The sequence below is a fragment of the Lepisosteus platostomus genome, chromosome 9 (genome assembly GCF_059453375.1).
Source record: "Lepisosteus platostomus isolate fLepPlt1 chromosome 9, fLepPlt1.hap1, whole genome shotgun sequence".
Lineage (NCBI taxonomy): Eukaryota > Metazoa > Chordata > Actinopteri > Semionotiformes > Lepisosteidae > Lepisosteus > Lepisosteus platostomus.
This window is the reverse complement of record NC_142619.1, coordinates 62,747,478-62,770,422: the sequence shown is the minus strand read 5'-3', so window position 1 is coordinate 62,770,422 and position 22,945 is coordinate 62,747,478. Positions and strand designations below refer to the sequence as shown.

Here is a 22,945-nt window from a genome sequence, read left to right as displayed (position 1 = left end):
TAGTTGGAAACAGTGTGATCTGTCGGGGACCAGGAGTGAATACTTCAGCATCTGAAATACTTTCTCTTGATTTCCAGAGTAAGAGACTCAGTGTATAACAGGGGCAGGCTAGTGCACAACCTCTGTTAATTAATTTTGTGAGCGATGCACCAAGGGTTAGTTGTTTCTGAGATTCCTGGCACCTATGGACAAGCACGGATTGAATTGCATCGTCTGCCCATCTGCTGTTTACAAGAGACAGTGCTCAGTACCCAGTTTATGCCATTTTCTTTCCCTCTGGGAAACTACCAGTGAGGCTGTTTGTTTGTTGTGTGATGAGGGGTGGGTGGAGCTTGTTTAACTGTGGGGCAGCGTCTTGGAGACCCAGGTTTTACCTTCTGATGTTTGGCTCCTAGATCCTACTGAGGCTCACGGAAAGCAAACTGAGCCCTTGACCTACTGTTGGTGCCAAATACCTCTATTCCCTGAGCAGCTCAGTTGCCCAGCCCTTGAAAACCTGAGCTGTGTAAGGAATGATCCTGCATTTACAAGCAGATTTGTTTTAAAGATCAACTTGTACTGAGTAGAGTAATATTGCCATGTAGACTTCAGCCTCTGCTTTCTAGAGCACAGCAACACTCGGAGGGTCCTCAGCTTCAGACACTGGGCTGCTGCTGTTTGCAGCAAAGAGAGACCATGGAAATATGAAAGAGTCATTTCCTTGCGGTCTGGCTGACCGGCCGGCAGTGCTCCTGGTCGTGCGGGCGATGACACCAGGCTAGGGCTGTAGGGTCCTCTGCTCCTAATTCCAGTTTAACTGAATCAAGTGTGTGGAGTCCTCATATCATGCTTTTTGTTTTTATTGATAAATCCTTCCAAATTGTAGCTCCACAATTTGGTGGATATCTGTCCTGGAGTACTAGAGCTTTACTGTGCTTATTAATACTGATATCCGTTAGTACAGTGGTTCTTGGTCCTTTTGCTGCCTGTGTCTGCAGGGTTATGGAGGTTAAACCAGAACTAACACTGTCAGCTTGGTTAGTAATTTTCTGCTCTCTGGTCTTCGTTTCTCAAGCAGTGCAGTACAGTGGTTCTCAGTGCTGGTCCTAGGTCACTGACAGACAGGAGACCAGAATTAGTAGAGCGAAGGTTGCGAGGTGGGGTGTAGGGCCATAATAGCTCAGACAGGTAATGAGGTACCAAGCCATGTAGAGCCTTATAGGTGAGCACGAGGATTTTGAAGTCGACACAAACCTGTCATGAAGCCAGTGCAAGGACCTGGATTTTGTCTGACAGCTTTTGAAAATACTGGAGTTTGTCCAATGTAAATTTAGAAATCCCAGCAAGTAGAGCTTTACAGTAGTAAAGACAAATGTGTTAATCGGCTTTTTAGCCACAGTTAGCAATAACATAGGACGTAGTCTAGCGATATTTTTTAGATGAAAGATGTTTTGACTATGTTGCACATGTGGGTCGAATGTCAAGCCTGAATCAAATATCACCCCAAAGTTTTTCAAAGTTCAAGTACAATACCATTGCTTAATACAGTACTGATTTACAGTGTCAAAAGAAATCACAAGTAATCTCTTCTGTTTCCCATTTTGTATTCACAGTTCGGTTTTATTACCTGCATGCAATACTCGGCACTAGGCTACATTAAATGTCACCTGCCTGTGTTTGCCCAGTCTTGAAAATTATCTGAACATTTTTGAATTTCATTGGCTTCTCACGGCTTCTGTGGTGTTTGCTAATTGAGCTAATATGGTATAATCTGCAAACGTGTTGAATCTAGATAATTGATCTAATTCAGGAAGAACAGCTGTCCTAGTACAGATATCTAATTAAGTCAATCTAATTTGAACATTTACATCTCTAAAGTTTTTCCTATTAACCAGTTCTGTCTAACTGCCCACATTTCTCCAAGAACCTTCCACCTTTAATTTAGGAATTAATCTTTTAGAAGGAAATGTATCAAAAGCCTTTGAAAATCTAAGTACACCATATCACCCAGTGCTCTGGGTGTCCATAAACATTGTTGCTTGTTCAGAGGACTCTTAACTTGGTAAGACCTACCTTTTCTAAATCCAGGGTATTTCCTACTATATTATTTCCATAAAGGTGAGCCTGTAGTCACCAATACTGTTAAAGAATCCCCTTCTGCTGTCTACATCTCCCCAGGTGAGCACCTGAGTGAGATACTCATTCACTAATTCCTTTTCCCTTTCATCCCCCAGAAATTTACCATCATCGCCTTGGGTCCCTTTTGCTGTTGTAGTAGTGAAATAACTTTTTTCCTCCCTATTGATTGGTTTGTTGAACAGTTTGAAATACTGTTTTCTACAGCTTTTGAATTTGCAACCTCTTGGGATGAACATGTTAGGTCTTTTAAGCAGAATATGTTGAGACGTGCCAGCCATTCTCCCCTGATGCCATGTGTCCTGTCCCATCGTACTGCTGTTAACCTGTGCTTTCCTGAAACTGTAGAATTGATCTGGACTCAATGGGCAGTTTCTCAATATACTACAGAGCACACCATACTACACGTACAGTTACCTAATGGTTGTAACTTGTTTTCGTGATTTGAAAAGATGAGATCTGTGCCAGTGTTTCTTTGTGTAGGTGCTCCGAAAAACTGGACAGGAAAGCAGCCGTCTGCCCTCTCAGTTTCTCCTGACATTCCTGTACAGTATATATTCCCCATCTCTCTAGGGAAAGTTGAAGTCTTCCATAAAAACCTATTTCTATGTCAGCTGCAGAAGGCTGTGGTAAATGAGTAAATCAATCTGATTAGGGATCCAGTTTGGATCAATTGAGTCAATCCCCTCATGTGAAGAGCTGTTAAGGAGTGGGAAAGACCTGTTGTACAAAAACTGCTTTGTACTGGAGCCTCAGGACCAGAAAAGGCAAACTGTTTCAAACACGTACTATATGACTCCAACCCAAATAGTAATTCTGAACTCTGCACTATTATTCCCCTCTATTGCTAAAACCAGCAGCAGGATGTGTGAAGAAAACTCTTTAGTGAACCTGAAATGAGCCAAATCTCTCCTTCCTATTGTTCTTACTACTTCTACACTGCTGTGCATTCACATTGTGGTAATGGGGTGAAGATGGAACTTTTAAGATGAATGAAGTGAAATATCACAGGTAAGACGCATGCAACTCCTCTCTAGACTGATGAAGCTCTGATGAAGTTTTCTACATTCTGGCAGTTTCCAGTGATTTTTATTGTGACAGAGTGCCGGTCTCTTCCAGTCCAGGATCATGCCACCAGAATCCAGACTGCAGCCAGCAAGAGCCCAGAGGCTGGACAGCGGGCTCTTTTGCCACAGGCAGCTTTAGCACTCCATAATTTCACCTTTCAGCATTAGAGGAAAGTAATGTCACATCCAGCTGATGCGAAGGAATTACACTGAAATGAAGCAAAGATCTATTACAAGGACTTTAAGACTCGGTTTTTATTAAAAGAATTAACATGAAATCACATAATAGTATTTTTTACTCAAATTATAAAAAGAGTAACACGATTCAATATGAAATTAAGAACCGATTCCCCTGCTGTTCAGGCAAGGATAAATCCTCATTTTTACACAGAAAATAAAGGAGTCAACAAAACTCCTCTGCACATGCTCTGTTTTTTTATTTCTGCAGTGTTCCTGCTCTTAAGAGCTCATGTACAAAAAAAAACTTCACAATCTAATCTATCAGGGTTTTCTAAAAGCCTACAATCAGATTAACCCCAATTTTACATTTACACCTACTTTGTAATTTGTTTCTGTTTTAAATATATATTACAGAGCCCTACCACCTGCCCTTCCCTCAGTAACATCTTGTTTTAAAAAGCAACCCTCCCAAAATCAGCCAGCTGAAGCTTCATGGTCAAATCACAAAGTGTCAGATCATGAAAACTGGATCTGCTGCACTCCAGAAATCTGCAGGAGGAAAAGAAATTGCACCTTCAGATATCATACCATTGCACCCACAAGTTTCATTGAGAAGTGTAACTGCAAACTACAAGGTTAGTTGAAAACAATTGGATTTCACTGCAATTGGTCCCCTTGCAGAACTGGCAAGTTAAAACAAACTCTCCACAAGTTGCCTTGTCCTTGTTAGCTGTGTTGCTCAAGGCAACCCTGGTCTGTCCAGTTAAGACACACAAAACGAATATACGAATTTATTGGGTAGAAGCAAGCTCCCGCCAATATACAAACACATCAAATCCCATAGTTTCAACCTGCAATTTTCCAAGAGGACTGGGGTCTGAATTCAGCCAAGCCACAGCATGCTAATGATAACTTGGCTTTTTACACTGAGATGCTGTGTGTGTCTGCAGAGAGAAAGGCACGACCCTTACCTGCTGATATGAGGTGGTGTACACCATGACATTCTGCTGCTGGCCGTCTGCAGTGATCAGTCCTGCAGGTAACTGGTTTGCTGAAAAAGGGAAGTTTTACTGAATGTCAATTCAACTGACACACTGTGCAACTGTGCATTTCTCATCTGCTGGTATTTGAACTTGCCATTTCTGATTATATTGCCGTATGGTTAGAGTTGAAAATTTCCTTAAATATGTCTAACAAGAAGTGCCTAGAAATATTTTGCCATTTCAAGTTAATATATACAGCTGTATTCTAATCTCACTCTGAGTAACAATTTGGACAGTTCTACCCTGGAATAACACTTGGTTTGTCCTCTCAGTCTTTTCTTCAGTTTGCAGCACAGCTACATTAGGTTTCAGTCCACTTCAAATAATTTAAGCAGCACCAATCACTTCCTGAGACTTCTTTGAAAGTAGCTAGGTCCGTTTAATCAGAAACACACTGGATGAGACTGATCACAGGCTGCTTTTAACACACTTGATGGTTTTGCTGGAGCAAAAGGTATCTACTCAGGTCCTGTCTGCACTCACCTGTGCAGTCTTTTTTTAATTTTTATTTTCAAAGTATGGTTTATTAGACTACTAATGGTCTTCCTCCACTAAACCTTCACTCAGAATTTACATTGATAGTTTTTTCTGCATATTAAATTAATATTTCAGTGGCTATTATCTGTATTAAATGCACATTTTGTGGATATATGTAAATAGTTTTCAATTAACCACAACTGGACTACACAGTGACATCATGCCCACTTTCTGAAGGTAAAGATTAGGTGTCAGGCTTCATTCTAGGTTGTTTCTTGAAGCTTGTGTAAAAGAAATCTGCAGTCCAAGACGTGATCACAGCAGAGCTCTACCGGCTGGGGTTTCTGCAGAGCTGCTGCTGCTAAAGGCTCCTGTATATGTGCTCTGCATGGGCTTTGACAAGGTTTATTTCCAATCCTACCATCAATTACCAGTTGTTACCAAATTGGTTACAGCACCATTCTGCCTGTCGCCTTTCTGAAAGGTGTCTAACAACACAAATAATAAATGGACTCCAAAGCGCAGCAGAGGCCGGACAGACACTCACTGAAAGACTCTTCGCTGAGCTCGTCTCCCAGGCTGTCGTTCACAGACACAGTTGTTACCATCCCCTTCTCTCCCTTCATCGCCTGGAAAACATCGGTATCACAGAACATAACCCAACATGCGTCACAGTTCAGACACACGGTTACCAGCTCTTCAGGGACATACTGCAGAACCCTCTATACATGCTGCCCAGCAATCCTGGGACTCGGCATGCTGACTCAAGGAGGGGTTGCTCAGATGAACTTGTACAAATCACTGTTAGAATTTAACAGGGGTACCTACTAGCTCCAGCCTGTATTAAAAATGCCATCTTAACTAGAAGCTACCCAGTTCCTGCACAGGAATATTCCTGGGATTAGCCGGACAGTTAGAGCTGTGGAAACTGGAACACTAACAGCCACACAAATCCTTCTGAAGACACCTGGTGTTCAGAAGGTCTGCTTCCAGAGAGCACCCCGATTGCAATAAGAACCGGTAATACAGAAATGTTACTCTTTTACACCAAGTCAAGATCTTGTACACAGAAGGCGAGACGACAGGATGTTAAAAATCTAGACACTTCAAAACTACTTTTCCCCCCACTTGAACTGACAATAGAACTTATCAAGCTGCCTTCATCTCACGAAGCCCTCCTATACTGGAGTGATTCAATGGGGCCTCAGATGTGACCAGTCTGAACTCCTGCGTTCTGCTTTCCTGCTCAACCAGCACGGCTCTCAATAGTCTACGTGCCTGACCTTCCAAAAAAGATCCCTCCTTCTCATTCTGTCTTCTCCCTGTCAAAACATCAATCATTTCACTGTCTGCACTCAGGTGGACGTAATGTACATTGTAATATTGTGTCCCCCCCCCGAAAGGTTAAATTTAAGAATCGCATACTAGTAATGCTGTTTTATTTACTTTCGACTCTTTAACTGGCTGTACAACAAGCAATTACACATTAAGCAAACTTCTCCCTTCTACTGAACATGGAGTAGGTTTTATTTCCACACTGCTGCTGCTGCTTCTCTGCCTGCATGCTGCTTTCCTCAGCTCACTCCAGGAACCGAACCACACGTTCTGTGTACAGGACACCCCAACCCGACTGGCGACTCGCCCAGCCTCCTGACCTGCCTCCAGGCCAGGAAGCTGTACTGATCACAGCTGGAATGTATCACCTGTGAAGATGCAATAGATCGGTATCCACTAGGATGTTCAGGGTGTGCGACTCTATAGAAGAGGGGAGTGGAGATGGACTTCCTGTTTTGTCCTGCAAATAAAGGTATGTGCGTTCCCCCTCAAAAACACTCACCCCTTGCTGCCCTGCCCTGTCTCTTCTTCAGTTCAGCATTAATCTTGTCCCTCATCACCAGCAACATTCTGCCCTTTCATTCTCCTGTACCAAACCTGATTTCTCTCTGGGAAAGTAAGTCTTCTTCCACTTCTCAGTTACTGCAAACATTAGCTTCTAGATCGGTGCATTGATATATATATGCTGTTCTATGGAAATGCACAGAAGAAAGAACTGGAGCTATAAGACAAATGGAAAAATATCCGACTGGGAAAGGAGAGTCTGATCAGACGGAAAATGTAAGAACAACCTCTGATGATAATGAGTGATGCAACATAAACCATCATCAGCTCTTGGCAAGAAGGGTGGAAAATTTAACTACCACTGGCAGATAACGAACTTAACCCCTCAGACAGTAAATCTGTTTGTCTTAATCACAGCTCAAGATCAACACAGCACCTCTCTGAATTTCTGCAGGTACAGCTTGAGTGGCTCCACGTAGTTGTCGAAGCCCAGGGTGGACATGGCGAACAGGATGTCCTCCCCGTTGATGGTCTTGCGCTTCTCCTGGTGGCACCGCTCGCTGGCCTCCGAGGTGATGAAGCTGATGAACTCGCTGACGCACTCCTGCACACACTCCTTGGCGTCCTTCGCAATCTGAGCCAAGAAAGACGTCGCAGAGCTCGGTGAGAAGCGCCGGGCAAGCTTCACACCACTATACCCTGACCCAGCGGGACAGCGGACCGACAGCCCTGCCTCAGCCCGAAAGGCACACGGCCCTCCTGTGCCCTCCAGGACGGCAGACGCACTGGGGCAAATGAGCTCCCTTACTTCTGCACAAACCTGGAGTCAGGGAATGCTCTGAGTGAACACTGGTGGATATGCAAAGCTAACTAAAAACTGAACTTCTCAAAGCCTCGATTACTTCTAACGGCATTTCGAGAAGAAGGAAGGCTCGGGTTGACAGCCCAGAGCCAGGCTTTTCAAACTCTCACGGCACTCAAACGAGAGCAGCGGCACTGGGGAAGGCGGCGGGGTACCTTGCCAGTCTGCGGGATGGCGTTCTTCATGATCCGGGCGACGTTGGCAATCGGAAGGTAGATGTCCTGCTCTCTGAAGCCATCTTTGCTGCCATTGCCATCCTCGTGGTCGTTCATCCCCTCGTCTCCATCATCTTCCCCAGGAAAGCAAAAGGTTTTCCGTCACACTCACATGGTAAATCAAGCTGAAAACCATACACAGCACAACTAGCCTTTCTCCTCCAGCATCTTTCCCATAGATTAGAAAGCATGTCACTACTTAGTGTATCAGGAGCTTTCTTTTCCCTTTAAGGCTGAGCTTGTCTTCCCTGATGTGATTCTTCTTTAACCAGCAGAAGACAACCTGCAAGAATTCCCCGCTGCAAGTTGAGTACCCTGCAAAGAGCTCTCAGCAGATCCACCAGGAACCCAAGAAACAAATTTATGGACAGACTGTACAAAAGGAACGTGACTTGTTAAAAGGAGCCGAATGCATGATCAAATTCTGGCCAGTTTATTTCTGAGCTGACCCTGGAAATTTGTTGTGTGCACTGAAAAATCGGGAATTAAAACTTGAATTAAAAATTATGTACATTTTTCATCAGTAAGTTACTTAATCGGTTTCAGAAAGCTTTAGATGGGTTTTCATATTTTAATAAAATAAGTTTATGTGTCAAATACGCAGCCTACATACATAGCTACATTGATACAGCGCGCACTAATACTTGAGTGTTCATACTCCTCTCGAGCTTTCAGAGACACAGCTCAGCGCCACATTCGCCAACAGAACAAGTGATCGAAAATGAATACCTCGCAAAAACCAAGTCTTATGTCATGGCTGAAAGGAACAGACACCAAGAGTACTGACGCCGGCTCCAATAGATCACGCACACCTGTTTAAAAAGGGGAGGATTATACATTTGCCACCGACACCAGCTCTGCTGCTGAACCTGACACAGACAGCACTGCTTGTGTTAGCAAGCATCGGAAAACGGCTACAAGGCGGTACGATACAAATTAACTAAGTGCTCGGTGCTATTTTCATTAGACGTGTGTATGAGTGTGTGCGTGCACTGAGATTTTCTGCAGTTCCTACAAGAAGATGACTTGTAGGTGGTACTTGGTTGGATCACAGGTGTAACTTGCTCCAGGAAGTTTGAGAACCACCGTTGTGAAAAAATGTTAAAAGATCAAAGGCTCGTTGGAAGGGCAGGTGAGAAGTACTGACCTGTACCTCCTCAATCTCCCTGTGCACGTGCAGAGGTCAAACCCGTGAGCTGAGACACAAAGAGGGGACTGACTATCCTACAGGAGTAATGAATAATTAAGTACTTCCCAGCCCTGAAGCACCAGACGCATAGGAGGGGACACCTGTATTCTCGTGAGGTGCAGAAGCCACATGGGTGACGCACTGCAGTCATCATTTACAAGCTTACAAGTTTACAGCTGATTAGGCGGTACGCCACACCTGAATTAACACACCACAGGTGGGCCAGACTGCACCAGAGAAACATATCCAGAAACTCCTATAGCACAATGCCCCCACAAGTCACAATACTATTGCTCACCACCTACTGGCTAACCAACCACTTAACCAGGTTACTGCCATTCCGTCACATTGAATTCAAGCCCACAACCAGACCTGTAGTGCATATACTTACTAAAATATTTAGGGGAACATCCTTCCAGGCCTCTGGGGGGCTGGAGGACTTTAGGTACTAAGCAGTTTCCCTGATAAACTGCAGGTTCCAAGTAAACAAGAAAAGGACACCTCTGCTTGATAGTAAATTTATTTTATTCTTATGTTATACCTTTGTTTACATTAAAATAGGTTATACACTTGAGATGGTCGCATAAAATAACTAGGCAGAATTAAAGAAATTGCTCCATACCGATCAACAGATTTAATGTTTTATTATCGCCCCCAGTGCAGGAGAGAATAGAGCATTCAGACAGCTCTCTCCAACACGCTCACCCTGAAGTCTTGAAGCTTAGCGCCCCCGTGTTAGTACAAACTAGTCCACCTCTCACTGACAACACTCAGGGTCCTGGCAAGTCACAGGAGCCAAGACAGCCCTGAGCAAGCAACCCCACCCCTAGCCTGAAGGCACTCTGCCCTCTGTGCACAGCTGGTGACAGGATCCTGGCTCAAACCCACAATATCTAGACTGGGGCTTTTCGAAAGCCTTTTTTTGTTTTACACCATACCTATTTACTTTTAAGGAACAAGTAATAGGTTTATTCCATGCTGAAAAAAGGAAAGAAAAAAGAGAACACAACGTTTCGGCCGTGGAGCCTTCTTGCCGTGGAGAAAACGTTGTATTCTCTTTTTTCTTTTCTTTTTTTCAGCATGGAATAAACCTATTACTTGTTCCTTTGCAGTCTACGCATGCTGACGCAGCTACCCACCTGAACTATTTACTTTTAGTTCAATAAGAAACATGAAAGGTCTGTGCCTTTGATTTTCCTGTTATGAAATGTTTTTAGCATTTATTTGTACTTCACTTTATGTTGTGAAAAGCACTAAAATTAAAATACTGTTTTTAAGCCATCCACTACAAACCTTTTCACACTGACATAAAGAATGTTCTTCTGGTTTAAGGAGTAAATGGCTGATGAGCTGGTAAACAAAGAGTTGAAACATTCAGGGCAGGTTTCTCACCCCCGATGAGCACTTATCTTGAATTACATCACCACTGAAGTAAAATGGTCTAGGACCAGCACTAATCAGGTGAAAGAAACCCATCTTTCAGCTATCACATGTAGATTTGCAACACTTATCTTAGACCAAACACTTGCTTGCACAGCAGACAATTTGTAAAACCACAGATTTTAAAACCACTGGAGATTCCTGTTCCCCTTCTTTTCCTGTTCCTATGCTAAGAATCAATACTACAGCAGAACTATTTCAGAGACAAGCTGAGGCATCAGCTGAGTTCTTACCCTCTTGAGACTGCAGCACGTAGTGACCTCCAGCCATGTACTCTCCAGTAATACCTAACTGGGAGGCATCAGTTGTTGAACTATCCCCATCCATCTAAAAAAAAACATTCAAAACCAATTAGAATCACGATTTTAAATCATTACAAAAACACACATAGGACTAGATAGACCCAATAAGTAAATGCTCACATCTTCGTTTTTTTGAAAAATGCAAAATCATTCTTATTAATGTTCTGACCATTCCTAGTGTTTTTTTGTTGTTTTTTTTACTTGGAAGTCCTACAGCTCTAAAAGTTTCATGTTCTAACAGCCCTTTACACATGTGGCTATGATTAAGGTTTAACTTTTTTTTCTAGTACGACATCTGCCAGGTACACACCAATTTAGAAATTCTGAGAAAAAGGATAGTGCACGCTGTACAGGGCATGTCCCCCTGTGATTAAAACAGAAGAGTGTGCTATGCATACACTGTACATACTGCCCAGTACTCACACTGTACAACACACACACACCCCTTCACACACCGACCAGTACTCACTCTGTACAACACACACACACCCCTTCACACACTGACTGTAGCTGTGACCACACAGGACCAGTACTCACACTGTACAACACACACACACCCCTTCACACACTGACTAGCTGTGACCACACAGGACCAGTACTCACACTGTACAACACACACACACCGACCAGTACTCACACTGTACAACACACACACACCCCTTCACACACTGACTTTTGAGTTTTTCTCTGATTCCTTCATACAGCCTGTGATGTTCTCTTTGCACCAGTGACATTCTCAGCATTGGCAACGAAGAGTTTGGTCGATTAAAATACACGTCTAGTTTACTCTGGGGATAAACCGGGTCTTAACTCTAGGAACTGGGCAAACCACACGTCACACAGGTTCAAGGGCAGATGTCAGTGGAGGGGGATCCGGGCTCGAACAGTAACTGGTGAACGGGTCAACAGTATCGGCGTCCGCAGCGCTACGAGCAACTGAAGAACAGCGGGACAGGCTCTTCGGCAGCGGGGCTGTTACAGGGGCCATGACCCGCACACAGAGGGGCATCTGCAGCCGGTGAGGAAGGCAAACGCGAACCAGCCCAGACAGCGAAGCAGGGGCCAACATAGCAGACGCTGCGGTCAAGTCAGCTGTACTGCAATTCAAATATTCCTTCTCGGAAACAGATCAACGTCCCTCCTCTCTCCGCTCCACATATTTCGGTTCTCCTGAAAGACGCCAGCTCGCCCGTCCTTTTGTTCCCGGGGCCTGCGGGCCGAGATGCCGCCCCCCCACCTCCTCCCAGCCGGCCCGGACCGAACCAAACCGGACCGAACCGAGCGCTCCTTTGTTCCCGGGGTCGCTCGTCAGAGACTCGGCCCCGGCAGCCTAAACCCGTCTCGGACCGTCCGCCCGCCCGTCAGTGGCGCACGGTAAAAAAAAAACACAACACAACGGGCGGCCCTGCGCTCGGCGGGGTGACCGCCCACCGAAACCGGGACCACCGCCGGTACCCCCCCAAAACAAAGGCACAGCGCAACCCCGGGGCTCGGGAGGCGAGAGTCGCCACCTAACCCCCAGGTCGCCAGTCCCGGCTGCTCTCCGTTTGAGAGGCATGCCTGCAGGTCTGGGGTGCTACTGCCCCGCCATGTCCGATACTCGTCGGGCGAGAGACGGCCCGGCCCGGCCCGCAGGGCGCACGGCTCTCGCACACAAACAAACTGCACGATCTCCCCTCGCCTCGCACTTCCTGCTCCTAACATCGCTCTCCGAGAGGCAACAAATAAAAAACGAGTCCGGGGCGGACATTTCCATTCGAGGCAGCGGAGACCTCGGCTGGCGATCATTGGCCGCAGCCCGGCACCAACCTGCAATGCGGCCTGGTTGGCTCTCCGCTCCAGACGGCCGTGTGGTTGGACAGAAAATGGCTGCGGAAGAGCCAGTCCCCGCGCGGAGCGCCGCTCTCGGCCGCGCCGGCGCCACGGGAAGTGCTGCGCCCAGGGCCCGCCCACCCGCCGTCCGGATTGGCGGGCTGCGCTCGCCTCATTGGCTGGGCGTTGCTGTGGCAACTGTCCTGTAGCCCGGCGGCTCTCTTCCCTTCCGCTTTGAGGGGGAGTTGGGGCGCAAGCGGCAGGCTGGGGGGCATTTTGGCCATCTTGACTCCGGGCGAAATGGTTGCAGGCGAGGGGAGGTTTTTCAGGCCCTCTAGCCCGTTTAGCAGTTAGTGGGTTATGGATCTCACCCAGCCGATTCTAGGAGGAGGTCATTGTATCGGACGGGCATCAGTAGCTCTTTTTGCTCGGTGTACGGCGACTTGAGAAGTATGGTGGAGGTTATTTTTAAAACTGCCGGTTAGATGAACAGCGATTAAAAGAGATTGGTTTTATCTTGCATCTTTTTTGCAAACGCAGGTGCAGTGTCTTTGCGGGCTCGTGTGTGTGTGTTGCTTGCGGGTGAACTATTTTCTTAGACAGGCACAGTTACTCAAAACTCGTGGTTACGGAAAACACTCATTTCATTTCAGGCACACTGACCTATCGAACTCCGCTGACTCATTATCAGAAATATTACAACCAAACGGGCTTTTTTCTTTAAACTACTCAACTATGTCTCCGAGGGCTGCTTTGAAACTGAAACAAAAAGACCGCAGGAGGCTCCAGGAGCCCAGGCTGACAGAGCAGGGCCGGCCGGCCGGCCGTGGTTCTGCGTGGTCAGTGTGAGTGTGTCCGATGGTGTGTCTGCAGCCCCTGAGCTGGCGTTGGCATTCAAAAAGACAGCCCTGCAGGCCCAGGACTGCCTTCTACAGCACAGCAGCACAGACCCCCGTCCTCTTGTGCTGCTGTCTCTGTAACAGTGTTTCTGCTGCCCATCACGGCGTTGCAGCTGTGAGGGCATGTGGGAATGGACTAGACCGTTACATGACTATCCTTCTAGTTATCGGTAATTAGGGATCCAGGGTTCATGAGCAAACAGCTGCATGGTTGCATGACTGAAATGCTCCCAGAGTTCTGCACACAGACCCTGCAGGACTCCTCCAAGGATCTTACAGGGAAGATACTACAGGGAAATTGCTGCATTCTGCAGCGAATCTGAAGGATATATAGGAATCTCTAAAAAAAATCACAAAGAAACAGGATTTCTTTTATTTTTACATTCATTGTATGTGGTTGTGTACTATGTGTACTATCATGATGTAATACCTTTAGACAGATGTGACTGTAATTACATCGGTGCTGCGTGTTTGTAGATCCTCAGTGTGTCTCACAATGTACAAAAGATCGTGATACTGTTGTATATATGTGGTTCAGCACTTCAGTGGTGAGTGAAGTGGTCACTTCATGTATGTTAAGCACTTTAAGGGATCCTATGGAATGAGAAGCTCTATATGCAAGAAATAATAGTTACAAGTGTTTGACTGAATGTACTGTTCAGGGCCTCTATTAAAGCACATGTGATCACAGGTCCCTGAGGGATCTCTCTCCTCTGCTTCACGCTGTCTTGATAGTTTGAAAAAAGATCAATCCAAAAACTTTCTCAAGTAGGTGCTCCTAAACAACTGGTAAGAAATCAGTCATGAGCCATGTCTTTAATTCTGCTGCTGACATGCCTATTGGACTTTCCCAGGCTAAGCATGGAAACTCGAGGTCTCCCATAAATCCAGCCTCTTCTGCACATAAATCTTTAATTATCGAATGTACTGTATATAGATTTATCAACACCTGCATGTGGTGGTACAGTATGTAGCACACTCCTAACGCTATATGAACCATATACGCCTCCTAACAACAATTCTGACTCATACTTGTCGATTCAGGGACTCTTGAATCCTGTACCTTTAACCCTTGAGCCTGAAAGCTTTTTGCCCCATAGTACTACATCCCTCCCTTTCTGCTCTTCCTTGCCTCTCTGGAACAGTGTGTTTAAAGAATGCAAATGAGGGAGCTTTTATCTTCTGTAAGTCGTTTATCATACTCCTGGTATTTCAGTTTAAATTGTAAGTTATCAGTTCAGACAGCATGTTTTGCGGACTGTGGGAGGAAACCATGGTAGAGAAAATTTACCAAGATATGGGGAGAACGTGCAGATTTCACACAGACAGTGTGCCTGTGCAGAACCTGAGAGCTGGGAAGAAGCAGCACTATCTACCACTTCAGACTCATACTCAGAATCCCCCTCAGGACATGCACCCCACCTAGACGCAAGATTACTATGGCTAGCAGCCATATCACCCTGCAGCTCACTGCTGGCAGCCCACTGGAGCTCAGCAGGTGTAAGTCTGGTCAGTAGCTGATGGGAGACGTCCTGGGAAAAACCAAGGTTGCTGCTGTAAGAGGTGTTAGTGGGGCCAGCAGGGGGCGCTCACCCTGCGGTCCATCTGGGTCCTAATAATAATAATTGCTTACACTTATATAGCGCTTTTCTGGACACTCCACTCAAAGCGCTTTACAGGTAATGGGGACTCCCCTCCACCACCAATGTGCAGCCCCCACCTGGATGATGCGACGGCAGCCATAGTGTGGCTCCCCACTCTCCCCACGCTCCCCACACACCAGCTTTCAGTGGGGAGGAGAGCAGAGTAATGTAGCCAATTCATAGAGGGGGATTATTAGGATTAATAGGGATTAATAGGCCATGATTAGTAAGGGCCAATTGGAAATTTGGCCAGGACACCGGGGTACACCCCTACTCTTTTCGAGAAGAGCCCTGGGATTTTTAATGACCACAGAGAGTCAGGACCTCGGTTTTACGTCTCATCCGAAGGACGGCGCCTGTTTACAGTATAGTGTCCCCATCACTATACTGGGGCATTAGGACCCACATGGACCACAGGGTGAGTGCCCCCTGCTGGCCCCACTAACACCTCTTCCAGCAGCAACCTTAGTTTTTCCCAGGAGGTCTCCCATCCAGGTACTGACCAGGCTCACACCTGCTTAGCTTCAGTGGGTTGCCAGTTGTGAGTTGCAGGGTGATATGGCTGCTGGCTAAGGCCAGGGAGAAATTGCCCCAGTATAGTGACGGGGACACTATACTGTAAAATAGGCGCTGTCTTTCGGATGAGACGTAAAACTGACTCTCTGTAGTCATTAAAAATCCCAGGGCGTCTCTTGAAAAGAGTAGGGGTGTAACCCTGGCGTCCTGGCCAAATTTCTCCCTGGCCTTTACCAATCATGGCCTCCTAATAATCCCCATTTATGATCTGGCTCCATCACTCTGCTCTCGTCCCCACTGATAGCTGATGTGTGGTGAGTGTTCTGGTGCACTATGGCTGCCGTCGCATCATCCAGGTGGTGGTGCACACTGCACACTGGTGGTGGTGGAGGGGATCCCCATTACCTGTAAAGTGTTTTGAGTGGACTGTCCAGAAAAGCACTATGTAAGTGTAAGCAATTATTATTACAGTACTTTCTAACTCTGAGCTTGCAATCCTTATTTTTTCCACTAGATGTCACAAGGATTGTGTCCAACACAGTGACAACCCTCGAGAAGCAGGTAAAAAGACGGGCTTCACTGCATTGACTCATTAGTGAGAGAATCTGTTGGGCCAAGGTGATAAAGTGGTTTAACTTTTTGAATGACAGGCCTGGTGAGAATCACAAAACAAAAGAAGGGGGTATCAGCTTCAACAACAAGGCTGGGGGGCTTGTATCAGACCCCCACAGACCTGTGTGTGAAAAGGAGTCCTGTGCTCAGTTTTAAACTTCTAAATTGTGTCCTCTAGTGAGTGTTTCAGCTGATGATCCTGGAGAGCCTACCTGGGTTAACTTCATCAGAGTCTCTGAGGATTTTTAATTCTTGAATCAGATGAAAAGAACAGCGGAGGTCCCTGTGGATCAGGACTTGTAGCTGTTGCAGACCCCAGAGCAGGGCGTGACAGTCCCCTGGCAGAGGCCGGCTCACTACACCTCGGTCACAGGGCAGGCCGGCTCGATGCCGACTGAGGCAAAACTGTCCGCACCGGTCCATGGCCAGGGTCCGGAGCGAGGCCCACGCAGGGAGTCGGACTCGCAAGGATCCTTCTGGACTCCTGCAGCCGGGATCCTGGAGAGAGAGCCGCCCGGGGAGTCGGACCCGTCGGGATCGGTCTGCACTCCTAGAGGGAGAGGGGAGCAGAGAGTCGGACCCGTCTGGATCAGTCTGGACTCCCGGAGGGAGAGCTGCACCGAGAGTCGGACCCATGAGGACTCATTATCCATGTGTGCTCTTCTTGTTATTGTCATTGACATCCCTATTTCCTATAAAATTCAAGTCTCTCATTATAAGCACTTTTTCCTGTACGCATGTTTCTAGTTCATTACAGAATTCATACTGCGCTCCAACTGATGTCTGAGTTTGGCGGTCGGTAGCATTCTCCTAACACAGTGCCATTTGAATGTTTTTCAAAGTCTGATCCCTGTAAATATAAATGTATGCAGAGATCCTCGACTCCTCTGGGTTCAGTTCCTGTGTCTGAATGATCTTTGTGCTTATTTATTGAGCCAGCAGATGCAAAGACCCTGAGCCAAGCGATAGCTTCTGATCCGGCTGTGCTTAGGACTCTTTGTGCTGTATAGTGCTACTCCTGTGCTGCTTCTATCTTTCCTGTGTCTTAAGAGTGCTGTGTATCCACTAGTGCTGACTCTCTGTTAGCACTGTTGGTTTCTGTCTCTTGCATTTTGTTTCTGAGTCTCCTAGTATTTATCTATCAGTCTGGGGACACATTAATTGCCTGGTTGTCTGATGTTTTATTTCTCCCTGGGTTCACTTTAATTCACACTGTCAGTGTAACCCGGAATTCATTAGCACTCAGAGAAACCCCTGCAGTGCATACCTATCAGTGCTGTTTGCAAATCTTTTTTCATTTTTTCAAAGTTTATGAACGTATATAGTTAAACTCTCAGAAACATAGGCTTAGGTCCCCAGTGACTATGTACCGCTGTGTGCTCTGAGAAGAAACATGTATTTAGTGCCCTGGTGATGCTAAGACTTTCCACGCTTTCCTGGAAACCCAGAGGGAAGGAAATGAGCTTTGCTTCTCCTGTGAATAAGCAAGCGGAATCTGTAGGACACTTTGGAGAATGGTCCCTGGGGAACATTTGTATTCCTAGCTTGCGCTGTCTGGGAAGAAAGGAAAAAAAAGTAATTTCAAAAATGAACACAAGACAGTTTACAAATAAGAGGAGCCATCTGGTCCATCTAGCCTCTTTTATTGAACCCGGGATCACATCCAGCTGTTTATTGAAAGAAACCAAGGTATCGGCTTCAACCACATGGCTGAGTAGCTTGTTGTCAATAACAATCAATTTCAGGACATGTCTAGTGTTCTCAAGTGCAATGGTTTAAGAGCTATTTGGGAATAAAAAGCCATAAATTCTTCTACCAAACTATGGCTTTGCAGGGAGTAAGACAAGAAAGACAACAGGTGTAGATGCTTGCCTACAGAAGGGCTAAGGATCTATGCCTGTGGCTGGAAGGTTGCTGGTTCAAGTCCCATGGCCAGCAAAGGAATCCTATTCTGTTGGTCCCCTGAGCAAGGCCCTTAGCCCCAGCTGCACCAGAGGTGCTGTATAAATGGCTGACCCTGCGCTCTGACCCCCAGCTTCTCTCCCTGTCTGTGTGTCTCCTGGAGAGCAAGCTGGGGTATGTGAAAAGACAAATTCCTCATACAAGAAATTGTATATGGCCAATAAAGTGATCTTATCTTATGCTTGTCCTGCACAGCTGCCTGAAACAGACTGAATCTGCTTTGTTGAGACTGCTACTTGTACTGAAACATCTGTCAGTCTGGGTAGGCCAGATTGTGCAAACCCAGAGTAGGAATCAGTGAACACACCAGCAATAACGTCCACCACTCTTACGACGGTTGCCTCAGAATCTCTGCCTCAGCCAGCACTCACTGAGAACTACCCATCCATCTTCTAACTGCTTCTTCCAGCTGAGCTCGCAGCTGAGCCAGAGCCTATCCTGCCAAACACTGGGTGAAAAGCAGGGAAGGCCCGGGGCAAGATGCCAGTCCTTCGCAGGGCACACACAAATAAAGACGCACACCACAGAAAATTATGTTTTATATTTAAAATTTCTGTGATTTTTCTCTCATGTTACATATATGCATATTATTCCTATTTGTGTCTCCCTCAGATTTTTTTACAAATTCCAGGGCTCTTCATCGTGTTGATCACAGCTCAGAGCTGTTCATAGTGTTGATCACAGCTCAGGGCTCATCATAGTGTTGATCACAGCTCAGAGCTGTTCATAGTGTTGATCACAGCTCAGAGCTGTTCATAGTGTTGATCACAGCTCAGAGCTGTTCATAGTGTTGATCACAGCTCAGGGCTCTTCATAGTGTTGATCACAGCTCAGAGCTGTTCATAGTGTTGATCACAGCTCAGGGCTCTTCATAGTGTTGATCTCAGCTCATAGCTCATCATAGTGTTGATCACAGCTCAGGGCACATCATAGTGTTGATCACAGCTCAGAGCTGTTCATAATGTTGATCACAGCTCAGGGCTCATCATAGTGTTGATCACAGCTCAGAATTCATCATAGTGTTGATCACAGCTCAGGGCTCTTCATAGTGTTGATATCAGCTCATAGCTCTTCATAGTGTTGATCTCAGCTCAGGGCTCTTCATAGTGTTGATCACAGCTCAGGGCTCTTCATAGTGTTGATCACAGCTCAGAGCTGTTCATAGTGTTGATCACAGCTCAGGGCTCATCATAGTGTTGATCACAGCTCAGAGCTGTTCATAGTGTTGATCTCAGCTCAGAGCTCATCATAGTGTTGATCACAGCTCATAGCTCATCATAGTGTTGATCACAGCTCAGAGCTGTTCATAGTGTTGATCTCAGCTCAGAGCTCATCATAGTGTTGATCACAGCTCAGAATTCATCATAGTGTTGATCACAGCTCATAGCTCATCATAGTGTTGATCACAGCTCAGAGCTCATCATAGTTTTGATCACAGCTCATAGCTCATCATAGTGTTGATCACAGCTCAGAGCTGTTCATAGTGTTGATCACAGCTCAGAGCTGTTCATAGTGTTACTGATTACATGGCTCTTCACAATGTTAGTACAATTACAGACAGATCTCAAAAGCTAGGGAAGGCTGGATGACACATAACTGGCTACTTGGCTTGTAAACATCCCTGGAGACTGTTTGCAAGAGCAGAGGTGTCAGCACCAATGACCTGGTTGATTCCCATGCTGGCCTTGCACAACGTTAATCTGCTCCTTTACTCACCCGGCGAAGCAGCGTCTCTCCTCGCTGCCCTGCTGTGCACTGGGGCTCCTGTGCTACATAAAAATGTTATTTTTCATTATGATTAAAACAATATTGACATTGTTAGTAGATTTCTGATATCGGACAACTCTGTGCCAGATCTGAAGAGAATGATTACAAACACTGTTCGGAGTCAGAATTCCACTAGGGTATGATTATTTATAACACAGCTGTTTCAAAACTAAACTGGCTTTATAATTTGTATATCTCTCCCTGGCGCTCGCATGAAGCTGAGGTGAAGATGAATTCGCAGAAGGAATGGGTATTTCACAGTGGCAGGAAGGTTGTGAAGTCTGCGTTTATGTGATTTTTCAGAAAGGACTGGAAAATGAAACTACTTCAACAAGTGCCCTTCTGTTTGAAACTCAAAGAAGTAAATGTAAATTTAATTTATTAACAGGAGCCTGCTGTGGCTTAGGAGTGTATACCAATTTATGGACAAACATCTCACATTTTGACTATAATGTCCACATTTTAATTACCATATTTACTGTTAATTAGTAAGTTAAAAGGAGATCCCAGTTTTGGCGTTGACTTGCATTGTCCTAATGTGTTTTTGTATCTGTTTAACACGTTTCTGTGTACCTCTCCTGTGAAAGTTCTGTATTGGATCTTTAGAAATCCACCTGCAGGAATATGCTTTCTGACCTTAAGATGGCGCTCTTTTAGAGGAAGAGTAGGCCTGACGTTGAACTGAAAAGAAAACAACAAAATTACTTAACACAACATTTCTCTGCCCAGTGCTCCTTAAGGCCATTAGCAGCCTAAAACAGGAAAATAAGAACAATTACAAACAAAAAGAAACCATTTGGCCCAGTTGGCTCATTTGGAAGTTAGTGGCTAATTAATCCAAGGATTTTATGCAAATGTTTCTCGAAAGAAGTCAGGCTTCAGCACCGTGGCTGGGTAGCTTGTCCCACACTCCCACACCTCTTTGCATAAAGAATTGCCTCCTGTTCTCTGTTTTAAATGCATTTCCTTGAGTTTCCTTGTGTCCTCTGGTTTGTGTTTTACTGTTCATTCTGAAGAAAATTTTCGCTCAGTCTTCTCTGCTCAAGACCAAAAGAATTCAGTTCCTTCAGTCTTTCAGTGTGGGACACTCCCTTCAGACTAAAGAGACTCAGTTCCTTCTGTCTTCAGTCAGTGTGGGACATTCCCTTCAGACTAAAAAGACTCAGTTCCTTCAGTCTTTCAGTGTGGGACACTCCCTTCAGACTAAAGAGACTCAGTTCCTTCAGTCTTTCAGTGTGGGACACTCCCTTCAGACTAAAGAGACTCAGTTCCTTCAGTCTTTCAGTGTGGGACACTCCCTTATACTCTAGGTTATATCTGGTTTCAATTCTCAGGACTGATTCCAAAACAGCAAAATCTTTCTTACAATGTGGAGACAAAACTTAAACAAAAAACTCTAAATTAGTTTTTGCTAGCAAACTGTACAATTTTAAAGTATCATCCCTTTAAATTCTACACCTTTAACTATGTATCCTAACATTTTTTTGTGTTGAAAATGTAAATTGTGAGTCATCATAACTACTGTTTTCATAAGTAGCCCCTTCAAGCTCAGTGTTTCCCATTCTGTATTGACTGTAGTTTATGTTTTTGCTACCTGCATGCAAAACCCTGCACTTGTCTGCATTAATCCTCGTTAATCTGCCAGCCATCGGCCCTGTCCTGACTTTGACCCAAACCTGTGTATCTGACAAGGTTGGGGTCTCCAGGTCTTTGCCCTGAGGGGCAAATACCAGCCTCTTGCACACCACGGTTCGAGGGCTATGAGCTCTGAACAAGAACTTTCCTTTGAATTTTAAGTCAGGATGATAAATAAAAAGAACCATAGAAAACCACCAAGACTAAAGACCAAAGATGGAGCTCCCAAGCTTGAATTTCCCTGAATATTTCTCTCCGGGGGGAGTGCGATATTTATACTGCAGTGCTGCAGTTCTGGAAACTTTTTTTCCTCTATGCGATTTTCTCCTCTTTGCGAATGACTGTGTCCTTGCGGAGATGTGTAGAGGTTTGTGTTCCATCAAAATACTAGACTTTAATGCAATCGCCAGGCAGGTGGATTGTTTTCAAAATGTCCGTGATATTTTCGCTTTTTCACTATTATGGTGACGAACTCTGGAGGGAGTGAAAATGGAGATTTCAGCTTTAAATGAAAATCTTCTCCAGGTGCTGGGTTTCCTGGGACGCTGGGGCGGATCGATAGCGCTGATCATTCCGTTTCTGTGCAGCAAGGAGTAGGATCAGCGATCTGCTGATCAGTTGGCGCCGGTGGCAGTAGACGAGACAGGTGTGAAGCCTTGTCCTTGTCCTTGAGGCCTCTGAATCAATGCACAGTGTCCCTGGCCACTCCTGATGCATCTTCACTGCTGCAGCTGTGAAGACGCTCACCCTGCACACCGTCCAGGTGTCGGAGCAGCCTGACCGCGCAGGCGGCGCGGGTGTCTGACACTGCAGCCGAGCTCACCGGGGGGGGGGGGGGCGCGTTCTGGTCCCGGGTGCGGACACGGGTTCGCTGTCTACAGGTCTCTGCAGAGCCGGTTTTCTGTCGACACTCAGTGGGCATTCAGCGTTTTGTTCTTTTTCCTCTGTAAGCCGGAGCGCGGTTGCGCTGTTTCCACAGCTCCTTGTACAGACCGCTAGTCGTCTGGGGGACGCGAGTGACTCCCAGCCGAGGTCCCGGGGGTGCGGGGGTGCGTGCATGTCACCCCGTGTAGGGACCAGGGGCCGAGGCCAGCAGTCAGACACCGGGCACCAGGGTGCCCACAGCTGACCGCGAAGCAGCCGCGGTTCCCTGTCACAGTACAGCACTGACACAACCCGGGAGCGGGCCTCTCTCACTAGACAGGAGTGGAAAAAAAAAGAAACCCCTCCGCCGTCCCTCCCCGACAATCCAGCCACGGCCCGGGAAGCGGCGTGGACCTGCCCCGAGTGGGCTCCGCTGCCGAGGCTGGCACGCCGGCCGGACCCGCCCATTCTGCGGCTGCCGGGGGGAGGAGGGTGTCCGGGAGGCG

At 46.2% G+C, this 22,945-nt stretch overlaps 1 protein-coding gene and 1 long non-coding RNA gene across 2 annotated transcripts; one reads left to right on the top strand and one right to left on the bottom strand.

Annotated features, from left to right (window-relative positions):
• Positions 1-3,422: 3,422 nt before the first annotated feature.
• Positions 3,423-12,672, bottom strand: LOC148655448 (nuclear transcription factor Y subunit beta). The gene is made up of 7 exons (XM_088646121.1): positions 12,539-12,672; positions 10,661-10,754; positions 7,739-7,872; positions 7,158-7,355; positions 5,430-5,511; positions 4,334-4,413; positions 3,423-3,911 (listed from the first exon to the last, which is right to left on the bottom strand). Exons 2-7 carry the CDS (start codon positions 10,752-10,754, stop codon positions 3,879-3,881), a joined length of 621 nt encoding a protein of 206 aa, XP_088502247.1. The 5' UTR covers positions 12,539-12,672; the 3' UTR covers positions 3,423-3,878.
• Positions 12,673-17,091, top strand: LOC148655447 (uncharacterized). The gene is made up of 2 exons (XR_015941283.1): positions 12,673-12,991; positions 16,114-17,091. It is a non-coding gene; the product is annotated as an uncharacterized LOC148655447 (long non-coding RNA).
• Positions 17,092-22,945: the final 5,854 nt, after the last annotated feature.

Bases quoted from the DNA above. Each gene is read 5' to 3' on its own strand.
- LOC148655448 (XM_088646121.1), bottom strand. From the start codon at position 10,754: ATGGATGGGGATAGTTCAACAACTGATGCCTCCCAGTTAGGTATTACT. The intron at 7,873-10,660 runs GTAAGAACTCAG...TTCCTGGGGAAG, and splicing joins CGTGCTGCAGTCTCAAGAGG to ATGATGGAGACGAGGGGATG. The intron at 7,356-7,738 runs GTACCCCGCCGC...TTCTTGGCTCAG, and splicing joins CCATCCCGCAGACTGGCAAG to ATTGCGAAGGACGCCAAGGA.